The 13,368-nt window shown below is 53.7% G+C and overlaps 1 protein-coding gene across 1 annotated transcript; it reads left to right on the top strand.

Annotated features, from left to right (window-relative positions):
• Positions 1-6,036: 6,036 nt before the first annotated feature.
• On the top strand, positions 6,037-11,414 carry LOC138745667 (maestro heat-like repeat-containing protein family member 1). The gene has a single exon (XM_069902921.1). It carries the CDS (start codon positions 6,503-6,505, stop codon positions 11,201-11,203), a length of 4,701 nt encoding a protein of 1,566 aa, XP_069759022.1. The 5' UTR covers positions 6,037-6,502; the 3' UTR covers positions 11,204-11,414.
• Positions 11,415-13,368: the final 1,954 nt, after the last annotated feature.

Below are 13,368 nucleotides of genomic sequence, written 5' to 3'. Positions count from 1 at the left end.
AGCATTTCTGTGTTTTTAAGACGAGAGTGTTGTTCTGACATCTGCTCATCATTGAGTATTTTCGGCTCCTCCAGAATCTCCGTAACCACCAGAACCGGTTCACACATTGAAAACTTTGCCAACTTCTTTCAAGAGGTGTAGTTGTGGGATCCCACAATGTCCAGCCCTGGAGCACATCATTTCAGACCCACACAGGCCCTGTCCTTCACCTTTCATCTTGCACAGTAACGATCCAATGGCTCCTGCTCCCAGACAGATGGGAAACTTTATCCAGTTCACCCCCTGACTCTGCCCTCCCCATTCTCAACTTCTTCATCTCCACTTCAAAGCGACCCATATCCACTGCCAAGCCACAGACTTGGATTCATATTAAAAAAAAACATAGATCTTCTCCAGGGGCTGTGTGGGAAGTGTACGGACTGGTTGCATCACAGTCTGGTTTGGAAACTCAAGTTGCCAGGAACACAGAAGGCTGCAGACGGTGGTAAACTTGGCCAAATCCTTCTACACAAGGTGCTGCCTCAAGGAACCAGCCAACATCGCAAAGGACCCCCATCACCCTGGACACAACCTCTTTGGGCAGAAGGTGCCAACCCCACCTCTAGGTTCAAGAGCAGTTTGTTTTCAATGGCCTTCAGGCTCTTGAACCTCCCCTAACCATCACAGTACCCAAGAACCATCAGAGATATGTCTGTGTTACTGGCACCGCACATTTCTTGCACTGCAAACCATCTGTGAATACATTTGCTCCCGTCCTGGCATATATGTCCATTATGCCAAAGTTGCTGTCAGCACGTTTGAAATAATTTTTTAAAAAAATCATCTATTTATTTTTATTTAAATTTTAGACATTCCACATCCCCTCCTCTCTCCCTGCAGTAGTGTGTCCCACTCTGCAAGCGTTTCTGCTTCCAACGACATCACCATTCATGACCTGGCACGACCTCTCCTCTCATGCATCCACTCCTCCACTGAGTGTCAACCCTTTCTCCTCTACTTCCCTCACACCTGCTCTCACCCACCTCCGTCCAGTCAAGGCAAGTGCCGGATACCCCATGTTGCAACCTTCCAAACAGTGGATCGTGTTCCAGATGCTCGTCACCTCCAACCCGATGCCACTGCCGGGCACATCTTCTCTGGCCTCTACCTTCCACGTGTCCAAGGGCCATTCCCTGTCCACTTTCATGAGGGCTCTCCCTTCAACATACCCAAGGGATCACTCCCTCAATATTCCCAATGTATTTTATTGTCATACCTGTGTAGCCACAAAGAAATTAATGCATGGTCTTTGGACATTCCAAGTTTCATATTTGTGTGTATATTTAAATGTTAAATTTAGACATACAGCACAGTAACAGGCCCTCCAAATACACCAATTAACCCACAACCCCCGGTCTGGGCTGGGAGGAAACCGGAGCCCTCAAAGGACACCCACGTAGACACTAGGATAACTTAGAGACTGTGCTGGATTCGGCCCCAGGTCGCGGGCGCTGTAACAGCGTTGTGCTGACCGCCACGCTAACTATGTTGCCCATTCTGTAGTGTCAACCCCTGTTGTTCCTCCCCATCCCCCGGGTTACTACCCCTACTGTTGCTTGAGGGGCTTCCCCTCTGGTCTGAGAACCTTGATGTCTGGTGGAAGAAGGATCCTAGTCTGCGGACCTTCCCCAGAGAGACCAGGATCCTCTACCAACCTGCAACGAGGTATCAGATTAACCTCCTTGTAGAGAAATGGATTGGAGGTCAATCCACCGGACCATAAGAGTGGCAGAAAGGATCACGAGAGTCTCCCATCCCCACCACCCCCCTCTCCATTGGAGTGATCTACCAGGAACGTTGTTTGAAGAGGGAGCACAAAACAATCGAGGATCCCAGCACACAGCATCTTTCAGTTGCTCCCGTCGGGGAAGAGATACAGGAGGATCAGAGCCAGTACCATCAGGCTAAGGAACAGCTTCTCCCCACGGGCAGAGAGAACGCTGAACGACCAGAGGAACCGCTCCCACTAACCATCCGAGACTCTCATATTCAAAAGCAATATTTACCGTATTTGATGGCATACAAGACCCATGGGCATATAAGCCCAAATTTCCTTTTGTGTATTTATGGGTAAGCATTTAATGCTATTGAAATATGTAGCTACAGTCAATAGAAAGAAAAACTTGGACAAAACATGCAGCCAGGACAACAGGAAAAAATCTTTTTAAACAATGATACTGCTGTAATTTACAAGAAAAAACAAAACCAGAAGAAAACATTTTATAAAGAGGATCTGCCTCTGTCGGTCCCCACTACTGGGGTTGGGGGGGGGGGGGGGGGGGGAGAATGGTGGTGGGATCAGTGGCGGGCTGCTGGAGTGAAGCTGGGCAGCGGGATCAGTGTGGGGACCAACAGTGGGCTGCCGGGAGAGAGCGGGGCAGCGGGACCAGTGCAGGGACCAACAGTGGGTCGCCAAGAGAATCTCCCAACAGCCCGTCGCAAGCCCCCACATTGCACTAAATTTGGTAGGTCAAACTTGAAGGCAGAGTACATGGTTAATGGTAGGATACTAACAGTGTGGAAGAACAGAGGGACCTTGGGGTCCAAACCCATAGATCTCTTAAGGCCGCCTCAGAGCTTGATAGGATAGTTAAGAAAGCCTGTGGTTTGCTGGGCTTCATTAATCAGTGAATTGAGTTCAGGAATCATGTTACAGCTCTATAAATCCCTGGCGAATCCAAATTAAACTCCTTCTGCCAGTTCTCTACTCTAATTTACGTCTGATCTAGATGTTACTGCATCCTTTCACCACTCCAACAAGGTTTGTGTAATCTGCAATCTTACTCATCTAACCTCCCACGTTATATCACAAACACCAGCTTTCCCAGCACTGAGTGTTGTAGATCACCACTGGTCCCAGACTTCCCATCAGTGAAACACCCCCCCCCCCTCACCTACCTTTTATGCCCAAGTCAATTTTCTATCCAATTTACCAACTCACCATGAATCCTATATGACTTGGGACTTTGTTAAATGCTTCATTGAATTCCATGCAGACACCTAACACTGTCCCACTCTCCTCAATCAAGGTACTTGTTTTCTCTTGGTCAGCATGGTCAGTGTGCCATGAATATAGTGCCAGCAACCCAAGTTCAAGTCCAGTGCTATCTGTGTGGAGTTTGAACATCTACCTCCCTCCCGCCCCCCACTTCCATGACCACATGGGTTTCCTCCGGGTGCTCCGGTTTCCTCCGACATCTCAAGGAGTTGGACGGTTAATTGATCACGTGGGTGTATTTGGGCAGTAATGGCTCATGGGCCAAAAGGGCCTGTATCAACAAATTAATTAAATCTCTTCGATTCAAGAAAAAAGTAACTCAAACTTCTTTTGAAGTTCCTTGTAATTTTTTGCAAAACATTTCTGCGCGGTCTGATGTTCTTCCAGAAGTGTAACATCCCAAATAGGGTGCAAGACTCCAGATGCTTCGATAACGGAACAACAGAAAGGATTAGCGTCATCTTCCCGAAGACTTAAATAGTTCTATCGTTGTTTGGTGCTGACATGGAAGATTATGTCCAATGTAATTAATTTGTGTTACTTGTGTCATCTTACATTCCTTATCCATCCTGATGTATTCTCCCACAGAGAATTAAGGAATTGATTGTGTACTTTTGGAAGGGGAAACCAGGAGAACACGAAGCAGACCTCATCAAGGGGTCAGCAGTGGAGAGGGTAAGGAATTTCACATTCCTGGGTGTCAACATCTCTGAAGATCTATCCTGGGGCCTTCATATCGATGCAATCACGAAGAAGACTCGCCAGCGACTAAATGTGGTGAGGAGTTTGAGGGGATTCAGTACGTCACCGAAGACTCCTGCAAATTTCAATAGGTGTACTATGGAGAGCATTCTGACTGGTTGCGTCAGTGTCTGGTATGGAGTTGTCAGTGCACTGAACAAGAAAGAGCTATGGAAAGCTGTGAACTCGCCCAGCACTATCACGGGTACCAGACTTCACTCCATTAAGGACATCTTTAAGAGGCGGTGTCTCAAGAAAGCAGTCTCTGTCCTCAAGGACCCCCACCACCCTGCTACCATCAGGAAGGTGGTACAGGGGCCTGAAGACAACGGCACAAGGATAGCTTCTTCCCCTCCACCAACTTAGAAAGGGAGACAAGCTTTCCAGCGACATGTTACAAACCCACTATCCCCCACAACTACCTGGACTACACTTCCTCACACCCTGTCCCCTGCAAGGATTCCATCCCCCTTCCCTCTGTTTCTGTGTCTTCACTGCATCTGTTCCCAAGATTAGGTTTTGCAGTCCAGATTTTTCCAAATGTCTGCCTTCTTCCACAAACGTGGCTTCCCCTCCACCACCATCAACTCAGCCCTCACTCACATCCCCTCCATTTCCTGCTCATCTGCCCTTCCCCCCCCCCATCCCATGCGACAAACTTAGAATTCCCTTCTTCCTCACCTGCCACCCCACTGGCCACTGCATCCAACACATTATCTGCCAGCATTTCCGCCACTTACTCCAGGATTCCCTCGTGCACTCATCCCTCCCCAACTATCACCCCCTTCCCCCCTCCCCCGGCACCTTCCCCCGTGGCCACAGTCGGTGCAACACTTGCACCCACACCTCCTTCCTCACCACACTTCACGTCCTCCCTTTGTGGCCTTCTCTACATCAGAGAGACCAGCCGCAGACTGGGAGATCGCTTCGCTGAGCACCTCCACTCCCTCTGCTACAACAGAGACCTCCCAGTAGCCAACTATTTCACTCCCAGACTCGCATGCCTGTCCATGGCCTTCTGTACCACCCGCAGATTGGAGGAACAACACCTTATCTTCCGTCTGGGCCCCCTCCAGCCAGATGGCATTAACATTGACTTCGTTTTCTGCTAAACCAGCTCACCTTTTTCCCCCTCCCCTTTGCAGATTTTCCAGTGCTCTCCCCGCCTTCCCCTTCCCCCACCCAGCCATTCCTCCTCCCCTCATCACTGCTGTTTCACCCCCCATTCCGCTTTTTCCCCCCTCCTTTCCTCCCCACCCTTTTGTTCTGACATTCTTCCATACCTTGATGAACGGCTCAAGCCCAAAACGCCAGTTATGTATCTTTACCTTTGCCACACGCAGATCAGATCACTCGTCTGAGTGCTACTGATATCACGTAACCTGTTGCATGGTCAGGTGGTCAGGGACTAAACCGGCTCCCCCCTAACAGGCTTGCCTGTTGCACAGGGTGGCTAGACACCCTGCGGGATGAAAAAACATGAGTGTTAAAGGGCGGACGAACCCTCTTGTAGGGGCAACGGCTGTCTAGCAGACACGTGCCGTGAAAGGCATCCCTTGCATTGAAGCTTGGTCTGAGCGTTCACTGCAACAGAACTTACCCTTCCCCCCCCCCCCCCCACAGCCATCTTGGACCTTACCATGCCACTGGATCAGGGACAGGATGTGGAGAGGGTGGGTCTGGACCTGTACTACCCGACTCCCCTCAATCCATTCACACGCACACGCTGTTCCTTTCTGAGGAATGGGGCATTCTTTCAAACCCCACAAACTGGCTGAAAGGAGGCATCATCGACCTATGGGCTGGATGACTAGAACATAAAAGGACACTGTTCGACCAGCTGAGTTCCTCCAGTGTGCTTGCAGAAGTTTTGAGATTTACTTTAGAATTCAGTTTTCCATTTCTAAAACAGTAGCTCAGATGATGGTGTGGCCCACACGTGGAGTCTGAAAAATACTTTAAAGCTCATTTCTAAGTGGCCCTGGCCCTTAGAGGCTTGTCCTCAGTCATGAGGTCATCTCCTGGAGGTCATGTAACAGCTCGAGTCTCATGACCTCACAATAAGATGGTGATCATACCACAGGCTGGATTGAAATGTGGGCTTGTTGGTCAAGGCAGCCTCACAGTCTGAACAGATGGAACTGCAAATCTAACATCAATTCTGTTTTACTTTGACAGCAACATTTTTCAAGACACCAACGTGGTTCAAAACGATCAGAATCCGAGAGGACAAGCCCAGCAAGCTCAGAGTGAGGACTTCATTTCGTAAGTGTGCTCAAGAGCCAAGTCGATGCTTTCAAATGTTACTGGGGTCAACAAGACCGTGCTCACATCAATACTCCCTCTGTAAACACTCTCAGATTCCATTCCTCCAGAGTTAAATCTAAATCTAAACCAATGGGTAACTTCCTACCCACATGTTAAATATTAAAGTTGCAGAAGATGTACCAAATTTAACAACAGGAAGGAAATGTAGTTTAAATAACTGGCTTGCAATCAGCTGGTGAATAAATGGGAATTAGGGAATCCAAAGGGTTTTTGAACAGTTTTTCAGACCTCCCAAAGAAAAATATTTTGTTCTGCGCAGGACTGGATAATTTATTTGGAGCTCGGATCCTTGTCGTTCAGAGTGTGCAAGGAGCCAAGTTCCCTGGGGAGGCATCTCGTGCAGAGAGTGGCGCCAGGTGGACCTCCGGTCCCTGGGAGGTATAGAAAGGAGTGACAATGAAGTTGGAAGCCTGGCTGGGTGCAGTCTTGGGCCTGGGTCCTGATCGCAGCGAGCTGGTCCGGCTGAGGGTCGTCGGGTCCTTGCAGGAACTGGGCCAGACCAAACGAAAGAGGGTCCTCCTTTTCCTTCACAAGTTCCTGGCGGAGCACCAGAGCGTGCCTTTGTTGCAGCGAACAACTTTGCTGAAGAGTATTACATCGATTCTGAAAGGGAACACTGGGCATTTAAGCCGCTCGCTGTCCAAGAAAATCATCTCAATGGCTTCAGTGGAAATGTCCAAACTAACAGGCATAAACGACAGTCACCGAGAAACCGCAAGCAAACTCTTGCTTACTCTGGGCTCCAATTTTCCAACGGAAGTTTTCACGGAACTGCAACCATTGATGGAGCGACGCACCCAGGCTAACTTCTACGTGATCTTAACATTGGCAAACTTGTGCTCTGAAAACGTGTTCAGCGTTGTCCCTCTGCTGAAGCCAGTCCTGGGAACTCTTTTCAGTCTGATGCATCAGGAGGTGTGCAGGAGAATGCAGTGGGTTATGTGCTACGCCTTGGGCCATTTCAGCAAGAGTATTCTCACGTATGCCTCAGTCCCGCCCCCGCCAACCAGGAAGAATCCGTGCGCGAGTGAGCTCTCCAGCGCTTTCGACGTGCTCTTCCATTCCTGGTCGAACTCAAGCGACCCCAAGATGGTCGCGTGGGCAGTGGAAGCAATGGGGCAGGTCATTTACCTGCTGCCCAGCCTCAAGGTGGAGAATGAGTTGCCCACTCTCATACCAACCATCCTCTCCTTGTTCCAGAAGACCCACAGCGACCTCTCCATCACCAAGGGCCTGGGCGGAATACTGCACTCAGCCCAGGACAGGAACAGCAAACTGCTACTACCTCACCTGGACAACCTGCTCACCACCCTTCACCGGCAAATCTGCTTGGCCATGGATCAACCCAGCAGCCCAGGGTCAGAAGACCTTCAAAATAAAATCCTGGGCTGCTTTCAGATTCTAACTCCCGCCCACGCCCAGGAAATAATGAAGTTCCTTCTGCTCCAGTTGGAAGCCTCCAACGAGCACGTTCAGTTGGGGGGCTTGGCGGTGGTGAACCACCTGATCAACGCGGTTCCTTCCACCATGGACAGGTACAAGCATCAGGTCATGAACTGCATGGCCCAGCCGGTTTTGAGGTGCAGCAAACGGGTGAAAGGCTTCCTCAGCCAGGTGATCTACACCCTGGCCAGCCACAACTACCTGGCGCTGCAGGGAGGGGGGGAGCTGATCAGGTTTCTGGTGGAGCAGTGCGCCCTTGCCCCGGGAGGAGGGGAGGAGGGCGGGGGCCCCACGGAGGAACGGGGCGGCGCAGTCACGGACGGGGAGCTGCGGCGCCTGTACGAAAGGCTGTTGGAGAGATTAGCCAAGGCGCAGGTGATCGACGACCTTCTCTGGCCCCGGCTGCTGGAGCTGGTGACCCCGGCACGGTGCACCGGGGCGTTGGCGGCGGTCTGCGGCGCCCTGGCGCACCTCGGCTGGAAGAAGCAGCAAGGGGGAGAAACGGAGTTCGTCTTGAATTACGAGGAGCACGCCCAGCTCCCCAGCCCCCAGACCCTGCTGGCCCGCCTGCTGGTCGTGTCTTCCTCGCCCCTCGAGGGGGAGGGTCGCGGCGCCCCTGCTCTCGCCTTACTCCGGGTCCTGGGCTTGAACATCCACCCGGCGGCCGTCAAGTTGTGGGACCGGGAGCTCCCGCCCTTGGTCGATCGCCTGCGCGGGGGTCCCGAGCTGGTGGTCCAAGGCCGCTGGGAGCGGAGGCTACTGCAGCTGCTGGCCCAGACCCTGGAGGCGATCGAAGAGGAAGCCTGGATCGTCCGGCTGGCCGAGGAGATGGCCAGGCAGGGCCGCTCGTCCCCGCAGCAGAAGGGGTTTGCGTCCAAGTGCCTCGGTGTCGTGTTGCAACACACCCAAAGCCAGCAGGTGGTGAGGGCGAAGCTTCAAGCCATGCTCCGGGCTGTTCGTCATGACCAAGACTTGGAGAGAGAAGGCCTGGCCACTGGAATTGGCTACTGTGCCCAAACTCACCTGGACATCGTCCTAACTGTTCTGAAAGCTTATTCCAGGCTGGGCGTCTTCAGGAAGACTGCAACTTTCTACCAGATCATGAAAGATCAGAAGAGCATCGAGATCATTCATGAGAAAAGCACTCTCATTTTATGCTACGGGTATTTAGTCCTGCATTGCCCCCAGGACAAGATTGTGGCCCGAATAGAGAGGGACATCCTGCCCAATGTCCTGAACCATTTCAACCCCAAGATCTGGGGAATGAGAGTCCAGGTCACGGACTCGAGCCTGCAGCTCAGCCTGATCCAGACGATTAGCCTCTTGGCCAGAGCTTTCACCGGGAAAGGGCAGCCGGCCGGCGGACTGCCGAGGAAAACGGAGCTGCTGGCCCTCCTGGAGGGGTTCGTCCGGGCCGAGGGCGCGGGGGCGGCGGCGGCGATCCGAGCGAGCGGCCGCTTGTTGGCGGCGGAGCCGGCGTCCGCCCTAAGGGAGCACGGCGAGTTGGTCCGGCTGTGCCTGGCCCGCACCTTCTCCGCGGGCGAGGAGATCTCCAGCGAAGCCCTGCTGCCTCTCGACGATCTCCTCAAGCGGCTCCTCTCGTTGGAGTTGTCGCCCACTGGGCTCCAGTGGGTCTTCGGCGCGTTGGTGCCTTGGATGGAATCCAGCAAAATGCACCATCGAGAGACATCCCTGATGGCGACTCTACACCTCCTGGAGTTTTACCTGGACGCCGCTGACTTCAGCCAGCAGGCTGCCGGCTTCGTGGCCCTGATCGGATACATGGTGGCGCGGTGCACGGACCCGTCACGCGTGGCGAGGGAACTGGCCGTCCAGTGCGTGTGCACCCTCCTGTGTCTGCTGGAAGGCTCCCCGGCGGACCGCGACCACAGGGAGGTGGAGCGCTTGATGGGGGGCTTGCGGGAAGCCGCCCGGGGGGCTCTCTATCGTGGCTGCGTGGATCTCGGCAACGTCCTGGCCGCCCGCGTGTCGCCGCGCCGAGTGACCGCCCTGCTCCTGGCCGTCTCGGCGGGGCTGACCGACGAGCGGCTGAACGGCTCCTGGGCGGCTTCGGTGGTCACCCACGTCCTCGTTCGGAAGCGCGGAGCCGCCCTGAGCGAGGTGCCACGCGTCGCCGAGTTTCTGTGTCGCCAGCTGGACTCGGTCACGCAGCCCCGGGTAGCGAGGCTGCTGCTCCACTCCATCTCCGCCCTGGCTTCCCAACGCACCCTGCAGGTTTTGCCCCATCTCCTCCGCCGCCAGCCTCCCCTGCACATGGATGCCGTATGGAGATCGCTCCTGAGGGACGATGCACTCGCCAGAACCACCATCAAATACCTACTCGGCTGCTTACAGCTGATGAGCGATGGCCACTCGCAGGACCTTCAACCTGTTCTCCGCGCCCTTCGGACCATGATCTGCTCCCCGGGCTCCAAAAGCGCAACCCACCCCCTCTACCCACAGTTGTTCAGCGTCATCCTGCTCCACCTCAGCTCCCGCGTCCAGATCTGCCCCCGCGAGTCCCTGACCACTCCCCAGCCCCTGGCCGCCGGCGGGGACGCCGTGGAAATCCTCCACGCCCTCCTGAGGCGCGGGGAGGGCAGCCACGTGGCGGGACGGGAGGTCTGGGATCTGATCCGGAGTCCGGCCAGCCACCATGAGGGGTTCATGCTGCTGGCGGGCGGGGTGGGCGCGCCGCATCTGGTCGGCGTGGTGGAGCAGCTCCTCCCGTTCCTGGCGCACAGGCAGGAGGGGCAGAGAGCTGCCGTGGTGGCCTGCTTCGCCCAGATCGTGCACCACCCGATGGTGCTGGACCTGTCCCTCGCGGACACCCTGGTGGGCACCCTGCTCCGGTGTCTCATTGACCCTTCTCCCACCGTCCAGCGACTTGCTGTCAGGGGGTTGGGAAACGCTGCCAACGGAGCCGCCCAAAACATTGGAAAATACTCCACGAAACTTCTCTCCGCCTTGATTGCCGTGATACACAAGTATTGGAAATCCAATCATCTCCTGGCTGTTGAAGCCCTGTCCAGTATTTCCAAAGTCCTGGATTCCCTGCAAGAGCATTTTGGTGATTGCATTCTGATCGATGTGGCTCTTGCAATTCAACCTTTATTGGAAAACGAGCATGAGAGCATGAGAGTTCCCGCGTTTCAAGTCCTCGGGAGGCTCGTCCGATTTGGCCGCACCCAAGGGAACCGTGCGCTCAGGGAGCACCTCCGTCCAGCGCTGGTCACCTCGCTGCTGCAGCTCAACGAGCACACCGGCGAGGTGGCCAAAGTCTGCGAGTCGCTGCTAATCCTGCTGGGGTCGGGGGACGCCGGCCAGCGCTTGCAGGAGCTGGGGCCGGAGGGCGGCGCGCTGGGCGACGAGGCGCGCCTGAGCCGAGTCTCCGACCGCCTGAGCGAAGACTCGGCCGGCAGCCTGGCCGACCACATCATCAGCTGCGCAGCCTTCTTCGGGAGCCCCCGGCCGGAGATGAGGGCCAACGCCGTCAGCCTGGCGGGGCTGCTCATGGGCCACGGCGCGGCGCGTTTCGCCCTGCACCCCACCGCGGACTCCGTGTGCGGGCAGATCCGTGCTCTGCTCTCCGATCCGGTGAAGACTGTCCGACTCCAAGCAGCGGCGACAATCCGCCACCTCTACATGTACTAAAGGGCCAAGGGGTCGCAGAGCCGTGAAAATGGAACGGTGGGGGGGGGGGGGGGGGATGCAGAAAATGCCCACCCAAGGTTCGATTTGATTCCTTCCACGGTATCCGGGGAAGCAGCCCTCCGCCAGCAAGATCTCTGCAGAAAACAAAGTGAATTTATGTGAAAATAGTATTTTAATTGAATAATAAATGTTCTATTTTGTGCCTTGTAAAGACACGAGTGTCACTGTCCCCATTTGTTTCCCTTTGGAGATAAGGGGTGAGGGCCAGTGACCGGGGTTCCAATCCTGTCAGGAGGTTCTCCCCGTATCTGCGTGGGTTTCTATCCACCTTCCAACGGTGTGCGGGTTAGTGGGTTCATTGGTCACAGGGGAGGTGCCATCCCCTGGCCTAGAAGGACCTGATACAGTCTCTAAAATCGGTGGTTCTCAACCCTTCTCTTCCCACTCACCTGTGATTAGTAAGGGATTGCTTAAGGTGGGAGGTGAGTGGGAAGGGAAGGTTGAGAATCGCTGCTCTGGACCCAATTGCTACTGAAATATTTTGCTGGAGAAAAATTGTCGTTGGCCCATGTCCTTCAGAGTCATGAAACCGTGCACATGACGAGTCAATGAAGGATGATTCAAACAGCGGTTTTCTTCCCACTTTAAGTAATCCCTCTGCCGTCGGTGCTTAGTAAGATGGAAAGAAAATGTGGGTGGAAAGAAATTGTTTTGGAAACCGCTGTTTGAATCGTCCTTCATTGACTCGTCATGTGCACGGTTTCATGACTCGGAAGGACAGGGGCTAATGACAGTTTTTCTCCAGCAAAATATCTCAGTAGCAATTGGGTCTAGAGCAGCAATTCTCAACCTTAAGCCACCTTAAGCAATCCCTTACTAATCACAGAGCACCAATGGGTCAGGGATTACTTAAAGTGGGATGTGAGTTGAGGACCACTGGTCTGAATCAAATTAAATCATCGGAGGATCCGAGCCAGCACCACCAGGCTGCCTTCCCGCAGGCAGTGGGACGCTGAACGTCCAAAGGGACTGCTCCCACTCTCCCTCCCAGACTCTCATATCAAGGAATTAGGTTCACAGAGAGACAGTTTAGTCAGGCGATTATAAGAATTTTAACTTGGAGTCACAGGCGCTCACTCTTGAAAGCCAAACAAATCAACAGGGTCAAAAACAATCCAAAGATCAAAAAACCACTCGCGAGTAGGCTAACGCTGGGGAAGGCTGCTGGAACACTTGCAACAGTGGGCGAAGACCAACTGGAAGGGAAGGAAGCGAGTTCACAGGTTATATGTAACAAGACACAGGTGAAAAGCATTAGGGCAGGGAAGGTAATCACACAGGAGGGAAGCGAGACAGGACATTCATGAAACAATATGTATATTTATTTGTATAACTGAATACTTGTCCTGCATAGGTATTGTTTGTCTGTATGTGTGTTATGTCTGGTTGTGTGTCTGCGTGTTTTGCACTGAGGACCGGAGAACGCTGTCAGCGGGTTGTACTTGTGTAGTCAGATGAAAATAAATGAACTTGAAACCTGAAATATAAACTGAAACTGCTGTAAAAACTCAGTAGGCCAGGCACAGCCTGTGGAAAAAGACCCAGAGGTAACGCCTCAGGTCTGAGACAGGAACTCATTTGCCTCTTCTACTGATGTTCATCGGTATTTCTGGTTTTATAAAAGTCCCTGCTCCTCCGAAACCTTACTCCCCTTGGCTCTTCTGGTGGTCACTCAGGGGGGAGGGGAGCATTCGTGGACACGGCCCCTCCTTGTGAGGGGATGTGGCCCCATACGTTCGCGCGGCATAGCCCCTCCTTGCGAGAGGGGGTGTGCCTACATACGCTCGCGGCCAATGCACCCCGTCAGACCCGCCCCTGCCCGTGCCACCAGTGTGTATCAAGCGTCACTAGCATCCACCTTGATGCCCACCAGTGACTCTCCGCACAATGAAAGCAGCGCTTTGGCCTGCTACGTCAAAAGGGCGGAGGAGGTTTACATCCGCTTGGCAGATTAGGCCTCTCCCCCACCCCCACCACCACGCTGAGGGAGTTTATGACTGTCGGACTGTGCCCCACCCAGTTACCTTCATGCCCACCTCTAACACTCATTCTGGTACTGACCGTGACTCATCACTCAAAGTTCAGATTTATTGTCAGAGCACATA

This window comes from Narcine bancroftii, chromosome 11 (assembly GCF_036971445.1).
Source record: "Narcine bancroftii isolate sNarBan1 chromosome 11, sNarBan1.hap1, whole genome shotgun sequence".
In the NCBI taxonomy this organism is placed as follows: Eukaryota; Metazoa; Chordata; class Chondrichthyes; order Torpediniformes; family Narcinidae; genus Narcine; species Narcine bancroftii.
Note: the sequence above shows the minus strand (reverse complement) of the source record. Positions and strands in the feature narration are given on the sequence as shown.